Source organism: Triturus cristatus, chromosome 12 (assembly GCF_964204655.1).
Source record: "Triturus cristatus chromosome 12, aTriCri1.1, whole genome shotgun sequence".
NCBI lineage: Eukaryota > Metazoa > Chordata > Amphibia > Caudata > Salamandridae > Triturus > Triturus cristatus.
Window position 1 is genome coordinate 798,462,749 of NC_140595.1, and position 26,275 is coordinate 798,489,023.

At 51.0% G+C, this 26,275-nt stretch overlaps 1 protein-coding gene across 3 annotated transcripts in view; it reads right to left on the bottom strand.

The window, feature by feature from the left end:
• Positions 1–26,275, bottom strand: part of GIGYF1 (GRB10 interacting GYF protein 1) — a 1,351,771-nt gene that overhangs the window by 868,035 nt on the left and 457,461 nt on the right. For all 3 annotated transcript variants that reach the window (XM_085637593.1, XM_085637592.1, XM_085637591.1), the window contains exon 9: positions 25,656–25,699. In XM_085637593.1, coding sequence (XP_085493719.1) covers positions 25,656–25,699 — 44 coding nt within the window. The remainder of the gene's footprint in view (positions 1–25,655; positions 25,700–26,275) is intronic.

The window sequence follows — 26,275 nt, forward strand, 5'->3', positions numbered from 1 at the left end:
TCTGTGGGATCATAGAATGGATCTCCGTGGTCATCAGGGTCTGGAGACGGGGTTGGAGACCGATGAGGCAAGGGTGGAGAAGGTGGGGGCGGAGATGGAGGGGGTGGAGGAGGGGGAGGAGGGGGAGGGGGAGGAGGGGGAGGGGGAGGGGGAGGAGGGGGAGGGGGAGGAGGGGGAGGGGGAGGGGGAGGAGGGGGAGGGGGGGGGGAGGGGGAGGAGGGGGAGGAGGGGGAGGGGGAGGAGGGGGAGGAGGGGGAGGAGGAGGTGGAGGAGGAGGTGGAGGTGGTGGGGAGGGTACTCTGAACGGGGATGTGGCAGAGTCCTTCCGTTTCGGTGGTGGAGGAGGAGTTGGCTTGTCCAAAAGTCTTTTCTTGGAAGACAAAATTAAATGTCCAGTCCTGGGATCCTTAATTAAAGTCTTTTGAAGAGGATCCAGTGTGAAAAGCTCCTCCGGCACCGATTCCTCCATCGGTGCCGATGTTTTCGGAACCAAAGGCTTCGTCGGTTTATCCGCGGTGTGCTTTCTCGGGGTGTCCGATTTTTTGGTCGGCGCCGAGGCAGGCTTCGACACGGAAGCGTCGGTGCCGAGGGATTTGTGTTTGGTCGGCACCGAGAGGCCAGGTTTCGACACCGATGGCTTCGGAACGGAACTTGTTTTCTTCGGCGCCGAAGAATGTTTGTCGACGCCGCTAGGAGGCTGGCTCGAGCCGCCAGGAGACTTGCGATGCTTTTTTACCGGGCCCGAAGGTGGGGTGATGGAAGCAGTATGCTTGGCTTTCCCTAGGCCCGGAGGCGAAGGAGTAACCGGAGTCTTTCGGTATGGGCGCGGGAGGGGGAGGGGGTAGAGTACTCACGACCCTCTGCGCCGGTGTGATCTCCTCCACGTCGGAGTCGCGGCCTCGGAAGCGCTGACGACATCTTCCTCCCGCTCGGTGTGCTGCTGTCCCGAAGCTCCGGTGTCTTCTCCGAAGAGGTCAGGTGGAGCCGAGGTCGATGAGTGGGCCATGGTGCGTCGAGCTCGTCGATCCCGAATAGTCTTTTTCGATCGAAAAGACTTGCAGGCGGGGCAGTCTCGGGCCTCGTGTTCGGGAGAGAGGCAGAGGTTGCACACCTGATGGAGGTCGGTGTGGGGAAATTTAGACCCACATCTTGGGCACTTCTTGAAGGGAGTCCTTTCCATCGGCCGAGACCGGAGTAGAGATAGGCCCGAAGGCCGCTGCCTGGAATCGAGGAAGTGCCGAAGAGAGAGAGGAAGTCGATTCCGTCTAAAGAGTCTCGATGGACGAGGATTTTTCGTCGAAGGTCGAACTGGAAAGGTTCGAAGCCGGAGCACGAAGTATTACATCCGAGCCTGATGGCGGATAAAAACAATCTGAGGATGGAGCCGAAGCCCATGCGCAGTACGGACCGAAGGAGGAGTCACCGAACTCGTGACTTCCAAAGACTGTCCAAGAAGAAAAACAAACTGCAAACATCCGGGCCCAACACCAGATGGCGATCTATGCACAGTGTATAATCTGCAGCTGATATGCCTCGAACACAAGACTTATCAGAGAAAATTTTAACTGAGCAGAGCTCAGGGAGACGCCCTTCACACCCGACGTGCGGTGAAGATTTGAGGGATTCAGCCTCTCTTGGGAAAGTTTTATAGGATGCAAGGTGCTGATTGGTTTTGTCTAAGTTTGGTCCCTTTTTAGAAAAGGAGGTTGATAAGCTATTAAATACATGGTTGCCTCCATGATATCCTATGTAAGTTATTAAGTACTGCTTTATTTAATATACCGTGGGACTCACACTTCAACGGGGAATGATTCAAGCATGTTTATCTACGAAAGATTCCCCAATACTGGATAAAGGTGATACAGGCGCAGGCTAAAGTGATTGGATCCCTTTGGGGAGTAAACCTACCGGCGCTGTGAAACACGAGGTCGCTGGCGCGGAGGCCCCAGCCACACAAAGTAATCCAAAACACTACATAAAGATCACCTACTGAGCCAAGTGGAATGAGCCTGCACTGCAGCTGAAGGAACAAAGTGGCACTATAAAGAATAGTTTCTTACCTGTCGGTGTAGTTTTGCAGCTTGAAGATCTTTCTGGATTCACTATGCTGTGCATTATTCCGCGATCTTGTGGTTGGGTCCGGATTCGTAGTCTTTTCTTTGTTTTTTTTTTTGTTTTTTTGTAGCCCAGGTGGGCGGCGACGACCCACCATTTGGTGCACCTCCCGTGACGTCGTCGTGCTTCCTGCGGAAGTCCCACCTTTGGGGCGCCATCTTCGGGTTCTTTTTTCCCTTTTGTTTTTTTTTTCTTTTTTAACCCTAGGCGATTGATTAGTCCTTCAGTTCATTTTCTGTACGTTTTTATTCCTTCTGATGTTTCCCACTTCACCCCTTCTTCCTCCAGCCTCATCTTACTGGCGGAGGTGGGTGGGTTCGCTAGTGAATCCAGAAAGATCTTCAAGCTGCAAAACTACACCGACAGGTAAGAAACTATTCGTTTTGCAGCGTGAATCTTTCTGGATTCACTATGCTGTGCATAGACTTTGTAGCGGTTTTTCCTAATTGTGTGGCGGCTGGGTGGTAGATGAGCGTTGGTCGTTGAAAATGTGTTGAAGCACCTTCTGTCCAACCTGTGCTTCCTTGTTCATCTGAATGTCCACGCAGTAGTGTTTCGTGAACGTGTGCACAGATGCCCAGGTTGCCGCTAGACATATGTCCTGAATGAGCGTGTTCGCCAGGAAGGCAACGGTGGCCCCCTTCTTCCTTGTGGAGTGAGCCTGAGGCCCCTCCGCTAGCTCCTGTGCAGCCTGTTTGTGGCAGAATTGAATAGTGAGGGCAATCCATCTAGCGATGGTGCCCTTAGTCACTGGTCTACCCATGAAGCTAGTAGCAAAGGACACAAAACTGCTTTGATTTCCTGAGTTCCTTGGTTCTCTCAATGTAGTGCATCACCGCTCTTCTAGCGTCGAGGGTGTGCAGAGCCTTTTCAGCGTTCGAAGTCGGGTTTTGGAAGAAACTTGGTATCTGAATACTCTGGTTCATGTGGAACGCCGACACCACCTTGGGCATGAAGTGTGGGTCTGTTCTCAGGACTACCCTGTCCTTATGAATCTGAATGTAGGGTTCCTGTAGCGTTAGTGCTTGAAGCTCGCTCACCCTGCGTAGTGAGGTTATGGCCACCAGAAAGGCAGTTTTCATCGTCAACATTTGCAGTGTGGCCTTGTGAATGGGTTCAAACTGTGCCTTCATGAGCTCCGTCAGTACCACGTTGAGATTCCATGCTGGCGGCGGCAACCTTTTAGGAGGGGCAATTCTTTTGGCTCCTTCCATGAATCTCTTCACAACCTGCGAAGTGAAGAAACTTCCACCCTTCTCACCTCTGGTGTAGGCCACGATCGCCGCTAGGTATACCCTTAGGGAGCTCGAGCAGAGGTTACTCTTTAGAAGGTGTGTGAGGTACCTCAGTACTCTTGAGTCTCTTGTCATTCTGTTTTGCAGGCCCATCTTCCTGCACCACACAGTAAATCTCTGCCATTTGGCGCTGTAGCATTTTCATGTAGTTGGTTTCCTTGCCTCCCGCAGCACCCGCATAGTGCTAGGAGGCAATTTAAGGTGAGCGAACTCTAGGTATTCAGGAGCCATGCTGCCAGGTTGAGGCTCTCTGGCTCCGGATGCAGGACCTCTCCGTTTTGCATTGAGAGCAGGTCCCTTCTTCTCTCGAACCTGTGGGGATTGCCCGGTGCCATTTCTTGAATTTGTGAGAACCATGTCTGCCTTGCCCACTGCGGAGCCACTAGGATCAGAGTCATGTTGCTGGTTCTGCACTTGTCGAGCACTCTGTGCAACAGGGGTATCGGTGGAAAGGCGTAGGCAAATGTCCTCGACCAGCTTATCCATAGGGCATTTCCTTGGGATTGCTGATCTGGTTGCCTGGACGCGAAGCTTTGGCATTTTGCATTTTGGCGTGTTGCAAGCAAGTCTATTGTGGGAGTTCCCCATCTCTGGAAAAGCTTCTCCGTTTCCTGGCCATTGAGCTCCCACTCGTGTGATGCCGAGGTCTGCCTGCTTAGCCAGTCTGCCTCCACATTGTCCTTCCCTGGAAGGTGAATTGCCAGTAGATCTATCCTGAGAGGTATGGCCCATCTCCAAATCTCCTGTGCCTGAGAGGAGAGAGGGAACGACTGTCCCCCCCTGCTTGTTGATATAGAACATTGCCGTGGTGTTGTCTGTTTGAACAAACACCCTCTGGTTGTACAGGTGCCTCTGGAATGCCTTCAGGGCTAGCAGGATGGTTTTCAATTCGAGGTAATTGATATGGCGTACCGCATCTGCTGGAGCCCACAGGCCCCTCACTCTGAGGTTGTCCATGTGCGCTCCCCATCCCTTTTGCGATGCGTCCGTGGTAATGGTCATTGTTGGGTTTGGTGGTGTCAGGCTTCTCCCTGCTGTCATGTCTCTGTTCCACCAAGTCATCTCCTCCTGCCCTGCATGCGTAACAACCACTAGATCTTCCCAACTGCTGCTTGCTTGTGACTATTGCTGTTGTAGCCATTCTTGGAATGGTCTCGTGTGCAGGCGTACATTCGGCACCAGCTGGATACATGACGCCATCATCCCCATCATCTTACTCACTGACCTCACTGTCAGAGCTCGCCCCTTCTGGTAGAGACGCGTCTCCTTCAGTAGGGCATCTGTTCTCCTGTCGCTGGGCACCACTGTGCTGTCCAGGGTGTTGATTTTTGCTCCCAGGAAAATCTTCACCTGCTCCGGTTCCAGCGATGACTTCCCCCAGTGTATCGAGAACCCCAGGTTCGTCAGAGTGTCTGTCACGCGTGTTGCGTCGTGTCTCTCGCACTTCTTGCGTGTGTTTGCCTTGACCAGCCAGTCGTCTAGGTAGGGGTAGACATGGATCCCCTGCCTTCGTAGGTGGGCCGCGACCGCCGACAGGCATTTTGTAAAAACCCTTGGCGCCGATTTTAGCCCGAAGGCCAGGGTTGTGAACTGGTAGTGTTCCTGGTCGATTTTGAACCTTAGAAGGCCCTTGTGCCTTCTGTTTATTGGGATGTGTAGGTAGGCATCCTTGAGATCCACGGTGACCATGAAGTCCCCGTCTCTTATTTGGGGGAGCACCTCCTGCAGCGAAGTCATTTTGAACTTCTGCGTTCTGATGAACTTGTTCAGGTATCGCAGGTCCAGGATGGGTCCGACGTTTCCGTCTACTTTCGGGACCACGAAATAGTTCGAGTAGACCCCCTTGTTGCGTTCTTTGAACGGCACTGCCTCTATGGCTCTTTTTTCTAGTAGTTTCAGGGTTTCTTCTCTGAGAAGGGCCAGTTCTTGAGCCGATCTCTGCCTTCCCTTTGGTCTTCTGTTTGGAGGTCTTTTCTCCAAATCCACGCAGTATCCGTATTGCATGACGTTCAGTATCCACTTGTCTGTGGTTATACGCCGCCACTCCTGAAGGTAGAACCTCAGCCTTCCGCCTACTGGTGTTGGATGCTTGTAGGCTTTTGACTCTTCTCTCCCCCATGATGTTACTGCATTGCGCCTCACCCCTGGGGGCATGTCGAGGGTAGGCGTCCTCCTGCGTGCTGAGTCACTTTGATGAGGGTTGGTCACCCCCTCTCCTCCTCTGGCCACGTCCGTTCCCTCTCCCGCGAAAGGACTGGCCCCGAGGTTGGTACTGCCAGTTTTGCTTCTGTTGACCTTGTTGTCCGTGACTATCACCCTGCTGACCCTGCTGGAAAGTCTGGTGCGACGCTCCCTGCTGGCTTCCTCCCCGACCGTAGGGTCTCCTAGATGGATTGCCTCTCCTCATCCCTCTTAGCTGTAGGGCCCCCAAGGACCTCGCCGTTTCGTTTTCTTTTTTCAGCTGGGTGAGTTTCTCGTCTACTGTTGCTCCGAACAGTGTCTCTCCGTTGAAGGGGGTGCTAAGGATGTTGTTGTGCACCTCCGGTTTGAAGCCCGAGATTCTTAGCCATGCATGTCTTCTCTCGGTGACCCCTATGGCCATTAGTCTTGCCGAAGTCTCTGCCCCGTCCAGCGCCGTCTTTATACAAGAGTTGGCGATGTTTTTACCTTCTTCCACCAGGTGGGAGGCTCTTTGGCGGTATTCTTCGGGGAGGTGTTTTACTAGCTCCCCATCTCGTCCCAGTGCTGGTGCCTATTGAGGAGTGCATTGGAATTCGCCATGCGCCAGTGCATTGCGGCGTTCCTCTCGACCTTTCTTCCTGTGAGGTCTATCCTCCTGCTCTCTTTATCTGGTGGTGGCCCCGAAGTTGCTGACACGTTGGCCCTTCTCCTGGCCGTGGAAGCTATGATGGAGTCGGCCGTGATACTACCCTTGATGTAAGGGGGGGTCCAGAGAAGAGTGCTTATACTTCTTCTCCGTCCTTGGCGTGATCGAACGGCAAGTCGCTTGTTCCTTAAAGGCCTCTCTTTCCTGATTCATAACACTTTGTAGCATTGGAAGGAATTGGCTCCTCGTCTGGATGGGGAGCAGGGTCTCGAGGAGGAAATCGGCTTTCGGCCTCTCCTCGTCCAGTTTCACGCCGAAGACTGTCGCTGCGCTTCTGATCACCATATTGTACACCCTGATGTCGTCGGGTGGAGAAGGCCTCGAAGGGTACGTGTCCACGTGCTCCTCGGGGTTTTCGGTGTCGAGATCCTGCCATTCGATGTCGTGGCTGCTTGATGACGCCGAGCTGTAGAACGACTACTGGTCTTCTTCCTCGGGTTCGCCTTCATAATAGGTCTCGTCTTCCTCTTCGAGATCTCTTGTCAGCCCCTCGGTGTCGAATTAGTCCTCGATTTCGACGACGTTCGTCAGTGGAGCCGTTGGAATTTTGAATTCCTTCATCTTGGCGTCGAACTCCTTCCTCTGAAGGATGTTCTCCATTTCGGCCTCGAGCCGCCTCTTCTTCTTCATCTCGGAGATGCTTTCGGCGTCGACAGAGGGCCTCTTCGACGGAACTTGCGTCGACGCTGACCTGTCCTTCTGCGTCGAACGCCCGGTTTCATGGGTTGTCTTCGACGAACCTTGCCTTTCGGCGTCTTTCGGCACCAGGGAGTCCTTTTCGAAGGATCCGCTCGCTCTCTTGTCCATGGTTCCCCCCTTGGTCGTCGAAGTTTTCGGCGCCGGGGCTCCCTTCGTGGACTTTGACTCAGATTTTCTCGAGTCACCCTCAGGTTTTCGGGTCCCTCGGCGACGTTGTCCTCAGTCTGTGGAGAGGCCCAGATCGTAGAGCGACGGGGCATTACCCTTGCCATCCATGCTGGCGTTGGCTCTTCGCTGACGTTCTCTCACCCGGAGCATCTTCGGCACGAAGGCTGAGCAGGCGTTGCAGTCCTTGCTCTGGTGGTCGACCGGTAGGCAGAGGTTGCAGACCGGATGCTGGTCCTTCTGCGCGAACTTGTGGTGGCAGTTAGGGCAGAACTTGAATGGCGTCTTGTCCATTGCGCTCAGGGCCTCTGAGTGCGCATTCTCCAAGGGCGTCGAAGAAAAAAGGTGGAACACTTCCTTCTTCGCGCTCCTGATGTGAAATATTCCTTTCCTGTGATATCTTCGTAGTCCTTTATCGACGAAACTCGCTTTTCCTTCTTCCTTCGATTGTAACTCTGGAGCTTCCCGATGACGATCCAGACCCAACGGCGGAAAAAAGAATCTGAAGATGGCGCCCCAAAGGTGGGACTTCCGCAGGAAGCACGACGACGTCACGGGAGGTGCACCAAATGGTGGGTCGTCGCCACACACCTGGGCTACAAAAAAAAAAAAAAAAACAAAGAAAAGAAAAGACTACGAATCCGGACCCAACCACAAGATCGTGGAATAATGCACAGCATAGTGAATCCAGAAAGATTCACGCTGCAAAAATTGCTTTACACTGAGCCAAGTGGAATGAGCCTCCTCAGGAGGGACAAAATTACACTATAAATTGCTTTACCAACAAGAGTACATGTAGACTGAATATCGCTAACCTCCCAAGATGGCCAGACAGCGTGCAGGAGTGGGTGCCGCAACCACACAGTCGGAAACAACCCCAACACAGACCGACCAAACAACCAAAGCGCCGGAGGCCTCCAGAGCTTCCAGACTGGCATCCAAAATAGACTCTCTGCTCCAAGCAGTGGCGCAAATAGGAATAACACTGACACAAACCTGTACGTCACTGGAAGGCCACATATGTTATGTTATGTTATTTAGGATTTCTATAGCGCACGGCTACTCCATTGGAGTGTCCCGGCGCTTTTTATTGGCAGCTTGAAAACATAGAATCATAACACAGAAAGACAAAAGAAAGACAGCAAAACTGAGGAAGAAAGCATGCTAAGAGGCAAAGAGCAAAGTTTTAAAGCCCTTCCTAAAGGTCAGCAAATTAGACGTGCTACGTACAGACAATGGCAAAGCATTCCACAGCTGCGATGCCTTCAGCTTGAAGGAGCGACCCCCTACGCGGGCCCTCTTTACTCGAGGGACCACCGCAAGGAAGAGAGATTCGGATAGCAAAGATCGACCCGGGCGATAAAAAGTAAGCCTCCTTAGCAGATATTTTGCGCCCGAGGCATAGAGAGCCTTATGAGCCAGCGTCAACGCCTTGAAGACTATCCGCTTCCGGATAGGCAGCCAGTGCAGCGACTGCAGAAGGCCAGACACTCTGGCTCGCCTATGAAGGCCGAAGATAACCCGAGCAGCCGAGTTCTGGACCACCTGAAGGCGCTGTGACAGATACTCCGGAAGACCCATATATAGGGCATTAGAATAGTCCAATCTGGAGCCAATTAAGGCCTGCACAGTGATCCTCCTGTGCTCTTCTGAAAGCAAAGGAAGAAACTTCCGGAGCATCTTCAGGAGGCCAAAACATGTGCCCGTAAGACCGAGGATCTGAGATCTCAGCGTCAGACCATTGTCGATCTTAAATCCCAAATTTTTTGCCTGCTGGGAGGAATGTGCAGGGGGAAACATATTAGTCGGCCACAATTCCTGCCAATCTGGATCAGAGGTACAACCAAAAAAGAGTACCTCAGACTTATCTGACTTGCATTTGAGGCTGTTCAGCTGAAACCATTTGAAAACAGCCCCAAGGCACTCACGAATACTCTCTCCGTCAAACTCCTCACCTTTCCCACACGTAAAGAGGAGCGGAGTATCATCGGCATAGGATACAATCTGGGCCCCCAAGGACTCCGCCAGAGCGGCCAATGGAGTCATAAAGATGTTAAAAAGCGTCGGACTCAACACAGAGCCCTGAGGGACTCCGACTCCCAAAGGCGGCATCATGGCAGAGCTTGGGGAGAGCCAGACCGTTTGTCGACGGTCCGCTAAGAATGATCTAAACCAGCTGAGCACCGTCCCCCTCAGACCGATCTCATGAAGTCTGACGAGGAGACCCTCGTGGGGGACTATGTCAAAGGCCGCCGACAAATCAAGCATGACAAGCATAGCTTTACCTCCTGAATCCAGTGCCTCCTTAATGGCTTCAGACACCTCCAAAAGCGCCGTCTCGGTGCTTAAATTGGGGCGGAAGCCAGATTGAGTAGGATGAAGCAGATCGTTGGTTTCCAAAAATCCAGAGAGCATGGTGTGCACGTGCTTCTCCACAATTTTAGCCAGCGCAGGAAGAAGAGAGATTGGCCTATAATTGGCCAACGCCTCAGGGTCTAGGCCAGGCTTCTTGAGGAGGGGGATCACCATCGCCTGCTTCCAAGCCTGCGGGACCACCCCCTCACACAAAGATTCAAGAGTGGATATGCCAAGGGATTTACAACCGCCGCCATCTTCGCCAAAAATTTGGCAGGGCATGGGTCAAGAGGCGACCCAGATTTAAGATTAACCATCAATACCAATGACGATGCAGCTGAAATAGGCGGAAAATCGGCCAAGATGAACTCCTCAGGAGCCGATGGAACTGGCTCATCCGCAAAGCTGAGGCACGCTTCCACCATCCTTGAGGGAAAGGAGTCCTGAATCAACTTTATCTTAGCTGTAAAGAAGTTGTCAAGAGCAGAAACCCACGACTCAGTTTGCGCTGCCTGGGTTACATTAGACCGTGGAGTCGTGAACTCCCTCACAATGGTGAAAATCTCCTTGAAGGAATTGGAGGCAGCCTCTATTCTCCTGGCAAAATAACCCTTTTTAGGTCTCGCCTGACCAGCGCTTTAGCGCTGGCTCTGGCGAGACTTATAGTAAGCGCGTTTTGGAAGTGCAAACAGTGGCTTTGCAGGCCTCCAACTACAGTGCATGTGACCCGTCCGGGCGCGCGCACCATTTGGAGTCCTGCAACCACTTGTTTGCTTTCACTTTAGCCGTGATTCATCGCACCATTTGGCAGCCTGCGTGCCCGCCCCCACTCCCCCTCCCACTCCGTCAGCTTCAGTGCGCGCTTGTTTACTTTAAACTTGTTATCGGCTTGTGCTAGTGTGTCTTATGGGCCCCTGGACTTTGGATTGTCAGAGTGCATTTCCGTGGACTTCTCAGTGTGTGTATGAGCTCATGCGTGCAGGAGATGCACCATCTGTTTCCTCCATCTTCAGGGGCGTACAACGCTGCTGTTGTTATTCTATGAAATAATAAACCATCACTGACTCACGCCCCCCCCCCCCCCCCCCCACACACACACAGCTGACCCGTACTCACAGCCAAGGAAAGCGGCGTCGCGAGTATATAAACATTAACAATGCAGCCCCCTGGGCCCCAGTAGAGGAGCGCCGAGCGCAGCAGCCACGCACCTACCGGCCGCGACTCCTCCCAGCTGTCGGCTGCCTCCGGTGCTCTCGTGTCCTCCCCCCACGGGTACACCCGGCATGTCTCGCACGGCGGGTCCTCAGTCCCCAGCCAGGGAGATCCCGTGGCGTCAGTCGGGAAGCGATTGTCAAGGCTTTGCCTGCTCTGAATTCTGGCCTGGTGGTGCTGCCTGAAGGCGCCGCGAAAGCCCCTCACAGCACCCGACGCCTACAGAAGCCCCAGGAAGCGGTCCTTTTAGCCGCAGACACCGCCGGCAGCACGACAACACCAGCGCCTGCAGCCTGAGCCAGCCCTGCTCCAACCGCGCTCCCGCCCCTTCCTCCCCCTCCCTGCTGCACTCACAGCTCAGCTCTCCCGCCGCCCCCAGAGCCGGAGCTGCCAAGTTATAGAGCTCCCAGCCTCCCATAGCAGGACTGGGTCCATCTCCCAGCCTCCCTTAGCAGCTCTGGCCGCATCTGCTGATGAAGAGGATAACTCTTCCTTCTTACTTGGGGACCAGGCTCGAGCCTCACACTGACAGACATGCCATAGGTTTGCACAGGGTTGGATTGGAATCAAAAATAGGACCTGGCACCCTAGAAAATGTGGCCCACATTTGCGGATTGCGCCTTTTCGAAAAAACACTGCTTCAGTGTTTTAAGTATTGAGAACATGAAGGGAAGGGGTTCTCTAAAAGAGGCATGTTTTCTTAAATTCACTGAGATAAAAAATGCCAATGTTGCCAGGACTTTTAGTGCACGAATTACTTCACAATGGTGAACCACGCCTGAATACGAGTGAGGCTACTTCTGCTCAGGCCCCCTGTTCAATCTGTGTACATTAATGGGCCGGCCCAGCAAGAGACTGGGAATGACACCTCCGCCCCCTTGGTAAAAGGGAAGTAACAAGCATTTGCAATGCAATAGGTCTCGCATTTACGGGAGTTTGAGCTATTGGCATTGTAATTGACAATGCGTTTTATTTATGTTTTACAAACAAAAAGATAAATAAGAGGCATTGTCATTTACAGTGCCAATAGCTCAAACTTGCGTAATTGCGAGACCTATTGCATTGCAAATGCTTGTTCTCAAGGAGGATATCACGATGGTATGTTTTAATCGTGGTCCTATACAGCAGCCTGGCCGCCGGGTCATAATGTGAGCGCCACGCCCTCTCAGCCACCTTGCACTGCCGGCGAGAAGCTGACAGTGCTTCCGTAAACCAAGGGGCAGAAACCCGCTTTGATGTTGCTCGGGGTGTCCTCACAGGGGCGAGATCATCTAGCCTGTCCATCAACCACGCCTGCAGAGACTCGAGGTCCCGTTCCAAATCGCCCGAACAGGGGCAAGGATGATCAAGAGAAGCCTGAGCTAGCATCTCTGGGGTCACCCGATGAAATGCCCTCACTCCTAGTCCCTGCTGTCTAAAAACGGTACTAGAGGGTTTCTCCAAGCCTGGCACATAAAATTTGGCCAATTTATGATCAGACCAAAGCACCGGTAAAAGTTCTAACCCCTCTAAGGGGAGCGTCGAGAAAACCTGATCCAGGGTATGGCCCCTATCGTGTGTTGGACCGGAGAGGTGAGGGACAAGGCCTAGAGGGGCCGTAATATCGATCAATTTAATCACCTCAGGGTCCTCTCCCTCATCCATATGAAAGTTAAAATCTCCAGCCAACACACAATGCTCCGCTCTTAAGGCCAGCAACGAGATAGCTGACTGCAGCTCCTCGAAGAAGGAGCCAGCCGGTCCAGGGGGTCTATAAATCAACAGCCCTTTAAGAGCTTGGTGGGCGGCCAGTACGATAGAAAAGGCGAGGGATTCCGAGCCTGTGATAGCATCCATAGGGATAATGGAACAGGCGGCAAGTTTATTCACTACAAGTGCCACACCACCACCCCTCCCCTCCAGCCTATCTTGCCTAAAAATATTATAATCAGGAGGAATTGCTATGGCGATATCAGGATTGGACAAATCCCCAAGCCATGTCTGTCAACATCAGGCAAAGAGGTTGTTCCGCAACAATGAGATCAAAGATCTCCTGAGCATGTCTGGGCACAGATCTGGTATTTAAAAGCATGCAAATATGCTTCACATTGCCCGCTCCCGTATTCAGTTGGATAGTCGGGACAGTACCTGGTGTCCAGCCACAGTCCGGGCAGCGCCTCTTACCCCTGAAACGGCCAGGAAAGACTGTATGGCAAGCGCCCGAGACCTTTTGCAAGGAGCGCAGCTCCTGCGGCGAGTAACATACCATCCTATCAGCACCACTCCTAATCCTACAGAGCTAACCCCACCCGCTGCTCCGACGCCTCCAAGACGCTGACGGGCGCAGACGGGCAGGACTCTGGCAAGACTCCGGCACAGCGAGGGCGCACCCGCTGCACGATCCCGCTGCGCGCAGAGGACTGGTTTAAGTAGGGCCGCCAGGTGAGGTGAGAACCGCCCCACTAGGACACTCAATATGGTGCTGGGAAAGCGTCACTACCCCTCCCAAGATGGCGCCCAAAAAAAGATCGAGACTAAGCTCCTAAACCCTCAGAACCGGACCCGCTAAGCAGCGGTGAGCAGACCAATTATATGCAGGTAAGGGGACAGCTTCCCCACTAAAAACAGGGCAAATAGAAAGAAAATAAAAATAAATAAAAAACAGGTATTTTAAAAACAAGCGCGCTTCAAACAGAGCGCTAAATGCACTGCCAAGCTGGACGAATGGAACCTGGTAGGGCACATAGACAAAAATCACAGACTCCACACTCCTCCATGCGGACCACGGAAGGTTGGCTGGGAAAGTCAATCAGCTAACAGCAGAAGTCGAAGTCACCCCAGTCGCCAAGGCAATGTCCACTGAAATAAGGGAGCTCACGACACAGCTGAGTTCATTACAGCATAGGGTAGATTAAGTTTAAGGCTGCTCCCGCTGAAAGAACGTCCGAGTGTTCGGGTTACCAGAAGGTACAGAGGGTGGTGATGCAGTGTCGTACACGGAAGGCCTGGCTGAAATCCCTATTGCCAACGTATACACACTCTTCTCTCTTTGCAGTGGAAGGAGCACACTGTGCCGATAGGCCGCCCACTGCCAGGCACCGGCCCTTCCTATTCAGACTTCTGAACTTTAACAATAGAGATGCGATACTCAGAGGTGAGAAAAATGGAAACGGCCAAGGTGGACAACTCACAGGTCCTCTTCTTTCCAGACTATGGCTTGGGTGTACAAAGACAACAGAGTACATTCCTAGTGGTCAAGAGGCGAATGTGAGACCTAAAAATAAAATACTCCTTCACTTTTCCAACCAGATTGCAGGAGGTCGCAGATGGGTCCACTCACTTTTTCAATAAAGCGGTTGAAGCAAAGGACTGGCTCGAAACCATAGGCCACCACACCTCACCAAGCCAGAGGCACAACAGCAATTAGGTAAGCCCAGGAGTCCATGGAAACTGTTGCAGGAGAAACAGACTACGAACTGAGGAGACACCAAGTCAACTTAAGACTGTGCCCATTCTGGAACAAGAGCTGCACGAGAGAAGATGCCCTACAAGCGGCAGCGGACATGAGTCGTAGGCAGATGAGCAGAGACACAGACGCCTCTTCGGAACTATCTTTAAGAAAGGACAGTTCATAGGCTATGTGGCCCGTCGATAAGGAGTCGTGAAAGTTCCCAACAGTAACACCCCAAACCGCAGATGATTAAATATAACAACTGGCTGAACCCCTATCTCGCGCAAGTATACACTCACGCATGTACACACTGATCTGCATAATATGCGCACAATCCTAATGGGGCGTCACAAGTTACAGTACAAAGAGCCACAGGCAAGGTCAGGTCTCTTCCTCTCTTCCCGGTTGACAGGGGCACTACACAGTGCATATGCGAAGGCACAGAACGTTGACATGTGTGCATTACGGGCCCAACAGCCAAACCACCTCTTGCAAGCTCTACCCCGTCCCCCCAACTATTCCAGCCAGAGTGGCGAGTGAAGCCGAATGTTGCCACATGGCATTGTTTGTTGTTTGGGCAGACACGTGTTGTTCCTCTGCTCTACCCCAGTTAAACCCCACATGGTACCCTTCCTCAGTGGTTGCCCGAGGTGCAAGGACCATAAACCTACAAATACAACAGATGCAATCCATATTTACCAAACTACTACCACACCGCCACCTAGCCTTCACTGAACTAAATTGCTTACATGTGCCACTAGCTTGTGATTGTGACACTTGCCGCCCACAAACAGTTACTTGGAATGTTAGGGGATTACACACTGGCCCGTAGATACGAAACCTATGCATAACTCAAGCGAGACACAGCTCGTGTGGAGTTGCTAGAGGAGACACACATTTCGCAGCCAGAGATCAGTACGTTGCAGCAGAGATACAAAGGTCAAATACTTGCCACAGGCTACTATTCTTATGCCAGGGGGGGATTTAATCTGGATTAGACCAGGGGCCCTGTTTACACCAGAGGAGACTAAAGTAAATATGAATGGCGATTCGTACTGGCAAAAGGTCACCTTAATGGGAAATTAATAGTGCTGGACTCCATATATGCCCCAAACACAGATCAAAGCACATTATGGCAAACACTGACAGAGCTGCTTTCACACTGGTGCAATGTCCCTTGGTTGCTATGAGGGAACTTTAATGCGGTGCCCGGGGAAGTGGCTACGTCATTGGGACATAACAGATGCATAGAGATCTCTCAACCCGCAAACGCGCCTAAACTCCCACTATTCCCACCCGCACAGATGACTTGTCTGCATCGATCGTTTTGTAGTAACCCATGCAATACTGACAATGCTCCAGCTCGGACTACATCGGCAGAACGCACTCTGACCACAACCCCCACATACTAGAACTACAAAGGGATGATTCAGAACGCACCAAACACCTATGGAGATTACAGCCCTTGGCACTGGAGGATCCCCCATTCAGAGAGACAGTAGGCACAGCAATATACAGATACTTCCAACAAAAACACATGTTCGGTATCTGACCTAGGTGTACTGAGGGATTCAGGGAAGGCTGTGGTTAGCGGGCAATTTTTGGGGCTGAGTTGGAGTATCAGACGACAGCTTGACCGCGAAGGAAAGGGCATTGAAGATAACCTGACTAAACTAGAAACTGACCTAGCACATAACCACACAAAAGGCCCTGGAGAAGCAGACGAAAAAAACATGCAGCTGTATTAGAAAGCCTACGCTGCTTGAATTATACATCACACGCAGCGTGCACCCATGCTGCAGCAGATAGGGCGGGTAAGGCGCTAGCGAAAATGATCAGACAAGAGCGCACACAACTACCTACATTGCAACTACTATCTATTACAGGACAGTTACTCACCAGACAGTACGGTATTCATTGCGAATCCACCGCACACTACACCAGAGTGTATAAATCAATGATCTGCGCTAAACCGACAGAGCTTGACTCCTTGGTCTCCCCCCTTGTCTTACATCAGGTAATAGAGAAGCAGATAGATGGATTAGATGAACCAATCACGCTCCTGGAGATACAAGATGCAATACGAGCATTAGCCACTAGTAAAGTGATAGGACCCAATGGGTTGCCGGCCGAGAACTACAAAGCACATCAACAGGCCCAAGCCAGACAACTCCTTTTGGTATACCAGAGCGCACAGGAGTGAGGGGATACTACCAGGAACACTTCAGGAGTCCTTACTGGTGTCGCTACCTAAACCGAACAAATGTAGAGATGCCAGGCTCCAATCACCCATTAGCGCTATTAAACATGGACTACAAAGTACTAGCCAATATGCTGGCATATAGCCTGGCCCATTCGTACCACAACTGATACATGGTATCTCACTACTTGAGAGAGAATTGGACACTCGGGTGCTTACTGCTAGACTTGGAAAAAGTGTTCGATACCCTTGAACGGGGATTTTTATTTGCCACACACTGCAAGTACGACCTGGGGGACAACTTTCTAGGGCTCCTTAAATTATTCTATACGCAGCCCATGGCTACAATCAAAACAAGCCCGTACTTGTCGAAACACATCCCAATGGAGTGAGGCATGCGGCAGGGCTGTCCTCTCTCCCCATTGTTGTTCGCGTTAGCTATTGAGCTACTTGCAGAGTCACTAGGCAGGAGGAATGGGGTATTCCCTTGGGAGACTGCACACATGCGGTCTCATATGCAGACCTGCTAATATACCTCAGACGTCAGACTGCCAAGTGCGACAATAGAAAAAATATTGCTTGATTTTGCCTCTGTCTCAGGTCTCTGGGTGAATTGGGCAAAATCATGCCTATACCCTTTCTCTGAATCCACTCCAGACCCCACAAGTGTTCATTACAGGCACGCCAGTGCAATGACAGCTAACATCTTTCTGTTACCTCTGGATACTTGTATACAGGGATCCAGCAGATCTGCTTGAAAGTAATCCCAAACGAGAAGCCACAGCAGTAAGGTCGCAGATGGCATTTTGGAGCACTCTACCCCAGTTATGGGGCGCATTGCGCTTCTGAAAATGGTGGTACTCCCACGACTTCTCTAACACTTCACAAACTTACCACTGTATGTCAAGCCAGCGCTATTTAAAGGGTTCAAATGACACCAGGCAATTTATTTGGCAGAGGACGTGCAGCAGGGTAGTGCTAACCAAGCTGTACCCTCTGACCGATCGAGAGGGGGGCCTTTCTATACCCAATATGGAGCAATACTACCTGGCAGCACAGTTCCAATGGGTGGTCAGATGGCGAAGTACACGATACTTGGAGGACAATGCCACGCAAGCGCCAGGGCTCACCCAACCCCAGTTAGTAACGCTAATGCATCCAGGCAGAACAGGCAAATCACCTACCCAATTGCTAGTGAGGGTGGCTTACAAATGTTTCAGCTGCAGTTTACGAATCACACAACCGGTCAACCCAAATACGCAGCCTCTCCCTATGCTCGGCACGCCTAGACGACCTCAAGCAATAACCGGTGCAGAGCTTCCACAATGGGAGGAAGTGGAAGTACAAACTCTAGGCGACTTATACAGTGATGGTCAATTCCTGCAATTTGAAGGTGTGAGAAAGTGCCATCTTTCTTGCATGGTATGCCCCCACTTTTTATTTATGTACTGTGACTGAGTGTGCCCTGGGCTCCTGCCAATCAGGTACCCAGGGGCCTGTGTTCCTTCTCTAAAACTGTGTTGAAGCCTAAAACCAATTGGCATCTCTGGCCACAAGTCAACCCCTGGTAAATGGTACACTAGGTACCCAGGGCCTTGTGACCAGAGAAGGCCCCTAAGGGCTGTAGCACTTATTGTGCCACCCTTAGAGGCCCTGTACCCTGACACACACTGCCCTTGCAGGCTGAGTGTCTGGGTGCAGAACAAAACAGAGTCGACATGGCACACATCCCTGTGTGCCATGCCCACAACACACTGTCCTGGCATACATCAGCCACCCCTCTAGCTGGGTGCACTATGCCAGTGGTGTGGGTACAGGTGCATGTGCCCTGTGTCCCTACAGTACCCAGGTCCATTCCTGGATACTGTAAGTGCAGTGCTGCCATTAAGAGTATATGGTGCTTGGAGGTCGTCAACAAGAACTTCACAGCACCATGAAGGCAACACTGAAGACAGAGGTTTGGTATCAAACTTCTCAGCACATTAAACCCACACTGATGCCAGTGTGGGATTTAATGTACAATGCACGACAGAGGGCATCTTAGAGATGCCCCCCTGAACCTAACCTACAATCCAAGTCTTTTCCGAGGGGCTGCCTAGGCTGCCACGCAGCAGACATGTTGCTGGATCCCTGGGTAGAGAGCCTTTCGCTCTCCTGGGCCTGCAACAATGCACATCCTGGGCGAGGTGCTAGGTCTCCTCCCCCAGGATGGGCAGGGGGGAAGCTTTAAAGGCATGCCACCTTTGTGAGCTTCTCCAGGCCACTTACTGTACTCAGCAACTGGCCCCTACCGGTTTGCATATGGCCATGTCTGAACTGGGGTGGCAGAGTGGGCTAAAGAACAGTGATGGATCAAACCCAGATCTGTTGACTGGGTGTGAGTGTTTGACAGCTTCTGATGCTCCGTCCATCACCACCCCCTTTTGTACCTCTTTGTTCCCCATAAGTTGGCAGGGTATGCTCAGACGTGAGTCCCTTGCTCACTTTGCCACTGGATTCAAGCAAGCCTGGCTGAAGACGGCTGAAATGCCAGAAACCGGTCCTAGGAAGCTTGTTTCCAGTCCAGGGAAGGCATTGCTTGGCAGTTCGGGCTGGACTGTTCCCATGAGGCACAGGGTCAGACTGATTTGCATATGGTCATGTCTGAACTGGGGTGGCAGAGTGGGCTAAAGAAAGGTGATGGATCAAACCCAGATCTGTTGACTGGGTGCGAGTGTTTGATTGCTTCTGATGCTCCGTCCATCACCACCCCCTTTTGTACCACAACACACTGTCCTGGCATACATCAGCCACCCCTCTAGCTGGGTGCCCTATGCCAGTGGTGTGGGTACAGGTGCATGTGCCCTGTGTCCCTACAGTACCCAGGTCCATTCCTGGATACTGTAAGTGCAGTGCTGCCATTAAGAGTATATGGTGCTTGGAGGTAGTCAACAAGAACTCCACAGCACCATGAAGGCAACACTGAAGACCGAGGTTTGGAATCAAACTTCTCAGCACATTAAACCCACACTGATGCCAGGGTGGGATTTAATGTACAATGCACGACAGAGGGCATCTTAGAGATGCCCCCCTGAACCTAACCTACAATCCAAGTCTTTTCCAAGGGGCTGCCTAGGCTGCCACGCAGCAGACATGTTGCTGGATCCCTGGGTAGAGAGCCTTCCGCTCTCCTGGGCCTGCAACAATGCACATCCTGGGCGAGGTGCTAGGTCTGCTCCCCCAGGATGGGCAGGGGGGAAGCTTCAAAGGCATGCCACCTTTGTGAGCTTCTCCAGGCCACTTGCTGTACTCAGCAACTGGCCCCTACTGGTTCTGACCCCCACTCTGGCAGGAAGACTGTCCGGAAACCCCAAGAAAGGAAAGGGGGTGTGCCAGCCTCTGCCAACCCCACCCCTCAGGTGGGGGAGGCGAGGTGATGCACATCTCCGGGATCTCGCCATCTTGAAGATTGGAAGCCCTGCCCAATCAGGACTAGGCTACTGCCCTCCTCCCACAGGAGAGTGGCAGGATAGGGGGTGTACCCACCCCAGGAAAAGGACCCATTGGTCCCTGTCCTTTACCTACCTGTAACACCCCTAAATCTAGTATTTAGAGGCACCCTGAACCTTCCTTGTCCAGATTCCAGATTCCGAAAAAAGCAAAGAAGAGCAAGAAGAAAGAAGACCTGGCATGCAGCTGCTAAGAAGAGGAAGACACCAACTGCTTTGGCCCCAGCCCTACCGGCCTGTTGACCCTCAAACCTGCTCCTGCTAAACCCCGGCACCTCTTGTGGCCAGCAACCTCACAAACCCCGGAGGACCTGGCTACCTTGTGACTGAGCATCTGGGACTCCCATGAGCAGTGGCTCTGCTCAAAGCAGGTTTCTAACTCCTGGCATCAGCCGGGAACCGCGAACCCTGCACACTCTCCACCCGCGAAGCCTGGCCTGTGCCAGAGTGGACAAAGCCCCAGAGGACGTCCCCCGGGAAACTGTGACCCCAATTCAGAATTTAGTAAAGCCATTATAGTGCTGTGGAGTTCGTAATGACAAACTCCCAGACCAAATACTCCTATGGCTTTACTGCACTTGCGTCTAAGAACGGACAGACACTGTAGGGGTACAGTGCTCATGCAACTGTACCCTGACCAGTAGTACAGTGCACCCAACTGGAGGGGTGTTTTACCTATATTATAGGCAGTGGGTTGCAGACATGGCACACAGGTCTGACTGCCATGTCCACTCTTCTCTTTTCTATGCACCAAAGAACGCAGCCTGCAATGGCAGGGTGTGTGTGTGTTACGGTACAGGACCTCTAACACGGGCAAAATGTGCTGCAGCCCTTAGAGGTCTTCCTTGGTCAGTGTCCTTGGTACCCATGGTCCTTTTACAAGAGGCTTACATGTGGCCAGGGAGGTGATAAATGGGGGTACCAAGGTACGGTTTCGGGATAGAACACAGGCCCTGGGAACCTAATTGGCAGGGACCCAGGGCACATCAAGTCAAAATGCTTCAGAAAGCTGGCAAAAAGTGGGGAGGTTACCGCCACAGAAACCCAGCTTCCTACAGTGTTAACTCAGTCTCTCGCTCCAGACTCAAAAACTGCAAAGACCAGACTTGTCCTACAGCTGTGCATCCGCCAAAAGCCTTGGAGGGTGGCAAGTACTTCGAAAACCAGCCAGCATATCCCTTTGGAGTGGAGGAGCCAAGCTACACATCCTGCAGGCACAGACAGACGGCCGGTTTCAAGAATCTGTGGACCACCAGGTCCACTGATCCAGTAGTTGCTCAGGAGGAGCTCAAAGAGGTCTCCTTGCCAAGTTTGGAGATGTCGGGACCCCTAAGAGCCTCCCTGCACCAATACCCAAGCAAGCAGACCCCTTGCTGCGAACAATGTTTGTTTAGAGTCCAATATGGACTAAGACAGTGGGGATGCTTCACTACTTGCCTTTGGAGCAGTTAAGAACTTCACGATCCCAAAGATCTTCGCTCTTATTTTTAGACGCAGTGATTTTACCAAGCATATAGCTCACCTTGGCCTCTCACCATTTTATAGTGTGCTTTTAAGGCTAGCCTATAGGTATTCCCATCTTCCAGAAGATAGGCGTATGCCACTTCCTTTCAAGCATTTTACATTTACTTTTACTAATTCATAGTGATTCATTGAACCAGGGAGCTGAGTGGCATGTGTCTCTAGAGGTACGCACGGTTAAAGGCACGACCGCATCAATGTTCGACTTTAACCAGGAATCTATTGCACAGGCATCCTTTACAGGATGGTCTGACAATAAGGGGACAGATGAAGCAAGAGCGCTGTCAGCACAGCAGCTATACCTTAAGAGCTCTGAAGTTATAATCAGCGGCTTTAGTCTCTGAAAATTTACCATTCCCAGTTGTAGAGATCCAAAATGGGACTAAAAAATGATCCGACCAAATAGGGATTGGGGAATCAGTGTCCAATGTTACAAAATACTTGACCCAATACATGACCCATCTTATGTGTGGGCTCGTTAATGAGGGGCATTAACCTGCCAATCAGAATCCCAGACCTGTGTTCTTTCGCCAACACTAACCCAATGGGCATCTCTGGCAACAGGTCAACCCCTGGTAAACGGTACCACAGGTACCCAGGGCACTGTGACCAGGGAAGACCTCTAAGGGCTGCAGCACTTATTGTGCCACCCTTAGAGGCCCTGTACCTTTACACACACACACTGCCTTTGCAGACTGCGTGTTTTGGTGCAGAACAAACTATAGAGTTGACATGGCACACATCCCTGTGTGCCATGCCTACAACCCACTGCCCTAGCACAGAGCAGTCACCCCTCTAGCGGTGTCCCTTATACCAGTGGTGAGGGTACAGGTACATGAGCCATGTACCCCTACAGTGTCTAAGTCCATTCTTAGGCATTGTAAGTGCAGTGCTGCCATTAAGAGTATATGGTGCTGTGAGCTTGTCATTACGAACTCCACAGCACCATTATGGCTACACTGAAAACGGACATTTGGTAGCAAACTTCTCAGCACATTAAACCCACACGGATGCCAGTGTGGGATTTAATACAAAATGCACACAGACGGCATCTTTGAGTTGCCACCTGAAAAACTACCAGCCTCTGGTGGGATCCCCAACTGGTACACACCAGCCTGCCCCCACAAGACATGTTTCTGGACCCCTAGGGTGGGAGCCTACGCTCCCTGAGGCCAGAACCAAAGCCTTTCCTGGGCGGAGGTGTTCACACCACCCCAGGCCAGGAAGAGCCATCTGTGGCAGGGGAGCTTCAAAGGCCTGGCAGCCTTTGTAATGCGATGCCCAGCCTCTCCTGCTAACAGGAGCAGGCCCCATTCCTGTCTCCCCTCCCTTTCGGCGGGACGACAGGCAGGAACAAGCATTGGCATAGCCAATAGGTCTCGACTTTGGGACCTCTAAGTGTTTAGGAATGCAACAGTTGCCAAGCGAAAGTGATCGCGATAAAACATCAAAGCGGCCGCGAAAGTGAACGTAATTGCGGCAAAGCAGGGCGCGCGCGCCCGCGCACATGCACTGTAGCTCTAGGCTGGCCTGGTAGCACTTTTTGGAGCCCTCTCAATAAGTCTCGCCAGACCAGCGCATGTGCTGGGTCAGGCGAGACCTAAAAACTAGCCAGCCCAGGAGGTGTGCCCACCTGTGCCAACTCCACCCCTCAGGTGGGGGATGAGAGATGAAGCCCACTCTCCAGTGCTCGCCATCCTGCAGATTGCAAGCATTCCCCAATAAGGACTAGGGATTGTGCTCACTCCCCCACGTGGGGTGAACACACCAAGGGTGTAGTCACCCTAAGGTCAGTAGCCCATTGCCTACTGACCTCAAGACCCCTAAAACGCCCCCTAAATACAGTATTTAGGGGGCAGCCCTGAACCAAGAAAGCAGATCCAGCCTACCTACAAGATGAAAAGGATGAAGAGCCATGCAGAACTAACAAGAGGACGACGCCCACTGACTTGACCCCAGCCCTGTCTCTCCTCGAACCTGCGCCTGCTAAATCCCGGCGTGTCCAGCAGTCAGCAACCTGACAAACCCCGGAGGACCTGCCTGCCTTCACTTCCCAGACTTTCGCCCGTAAACAGCGGACTTGTTAACCTGCAGCTTCTGGTGCCAGCCAGAGACCGCGAACCCAGCCCACTCTGCACCCCCCGAACCTGGCCTGAGCAAGAGTGGAAAAACACCAGGAGGTCGTCCCGCATGCGATCCTCACCTGAGATCCGGCGACCGCTGACCTGTCTCAAGCCTCCAGATGAAGCCTGCAACCTCAACCCAGAGGACCCCCCACCGCAACCAGAGCGGGTAAGAAAATCCAACGTCCCAAGGCACCCCTGCACCCGACGCCCCACGGCCTTGTGTGCCCAAACCAACGGTGCCTAACCAACCCATGACACCCCAACTTACCCCTCAAAGTGGTGGTCGCACCTGGAAGATCCTCGTCCGCGAGCCTGCAGTGTTTTTGTCCCGGAGATTCTCCTTTGGAAACAGGGCAACGGACCTCAAAGCAGCACACTGCACCCAGCCGCCCTTGTGCGGCTGAAGGTGCACCTTTGGTGCTACTTTGGTCGCCAACTGGCCCCGAGCTAAACCCTAGGAACTTTGCACCCACAGCCTCGTGGCCAGCTTCCCAGAAGCCACCAACCGGAGACCCCCTATCCTCCATAGGAGAACATTGTGCCTCAACACTCTGCACCCGGCCGCCCTAGTGCCGCTGAAGGTGCAATTGCAGTGCATCACTGACCCTGGGAGAACCCAGAGTCTAACCCCAGAACCAAAACTCCCACAGACGTTTACCTACCTGCAAACCGATAACCTGTTTGTCCTCCATAGGATAACATTGACAATTTTCCCTCCAAAAAACGACCAAGTGTGGAGTTTTGAAAACTAAAGATTCTTTAAAAATCTTACAAATAACCAAATCGTGTTCTCATCTGTTTGCAGGACATGTCCCAGTGCTGAATCAAGGCATTCAGCACCGAGTTAGAAAAAGTAACGTAAAAGTAATCTACCTACAATTTGTTGAAAAAGCCTATTAATTTCAATGTACAGCTCCAAAAAAGTGTGTGTGGAGTTTTGAAATCTGAAAATATTCTTTAGAAATCGCACGAACAAAAATGAATTTACTCACCTGTTCCCAGCAAATGTCCCAGTTCTGAATCTAAGCATCCAGCACAGAGTTAGAAAAAGTAACGCAACAGTAACTTACTTGTAATTTACTGAAAAAGCCTATTCATTCCAATGTAATGTATTTGTTAAGTGTCGCATACTACTGCTCCCCTGTACAACTTCTATTGCATTTTCAAACTGTTCTATAGCCGGTAACTTATTACTGAAAAGTATCTAATGCTTACCTGTACCAGGCTTGCTTGTTTCTAAACAAACAGTATATTTTTATACAACAATTGGCCTAGAGTTCAGTTCTTGTGAGTGCATTCATTTGCTGACTGTGTACATCAAATGCTTAACACTGTCCTCTGATACAGCCTTTCTGCTCGACCTAGCTACCACATTAGAGAGTACGGTTCTATCTAACATCTGCCTACCTCTGGGGAAACTTGGACTCTATACACACTATACCTCATTTTGGTGTAGTATATATAGAGCCTGTTTCTTACAGACAGCTAGCAGAGATAGGTTTATTCAAAAACAGTTGAGGTGGCAAAGGGGTGGCACTAAAAACACTTGTCGGAGTACAGTTAACAGCCACTGTACCATTCCACCAGCCCCATTCCAGTTTAGTATGAATTGCCTTGAAGAAAGGCAGACACTGAGTCGAGTTGAGTTTTGGAGGGGGAATATGGAACTTGTGTAAGTGCCACTGAAAAAATAAACAAGAGAAAACCTATGACAGAAGAGATCACAATATTTTCTCCCCAAAAAATTGACAAAACTACGCAAATGTCTTAATTGTACCAACAAACGTAGACGTAACAGTATGACAAATGCAAAGCACACCTTGAACTTAACGGCAGTCATTTGAACTATGTATGAGAGCTATGATAGACATTGCTTCTCAGCAACTTTAAATATAGGGCACTAAAAAGATTAACAGCTTTTAATGGAAAGTTAGACTTTAATAGTCCTCACTGTACCTTCAGCGCAATAAAGATAAATTCTATGGAGAATAATTAAAACAAGAGAATTCTAATCAATAGAAACACTTGCCTATGGCCCTCTTATCAACCCCCGTTACCAACAACTGAAAATTAGATTAATTGAATAGAGCTTAGTAAGGTTATCCACACATGCTTACATTATGTCATTTTTATCAATGTTCTACTTATACATGAAATCATACCTCCCTCGGCACGGCGGACTGGTTTTTCGAACCTTCGTTCTCCCCTAATGTCCATAAAGAAAAAAGAAAAAAGTAGATCAGTTCAGAAAGACCGACTTTAACTTTAGTTATAAACTTAAAATGTGGTAACCTCAACAACAAGGATTGCTAAAAATATATATATATATATATATATATATATATATATATATATATATATATATATATATATATATATATATATATATATACACACATATATATATACACACACACATATATACACACACACACACACACACACACACACACACAGTGTAGTAAAGTGCCCCTTTTCGACATCGTCACCCCCAGTTTTTGCCTCATATCTGATGCAATGATACAGAAGTGCACTGGGTTCCTGTTATCCAGGGCTCCAGTGCCAAATCCCTTTACTTAAAACCACAAAATTAATCCAATACTGGATAAACCTTTAGCAACCCTGTAAGTCCCTAGTAAAGTAAGTGAATTAAAAAAGCTTTGAGCGCTAGAAACAGTGTAACTTGCCCACAAAGCCAATATTAATAGGAGATGATAGCGGTAGGCAGCAAGACTCGATGTCTGGGGTTAATCAAAGACTGGAGTACAAAACAGATGTAAGG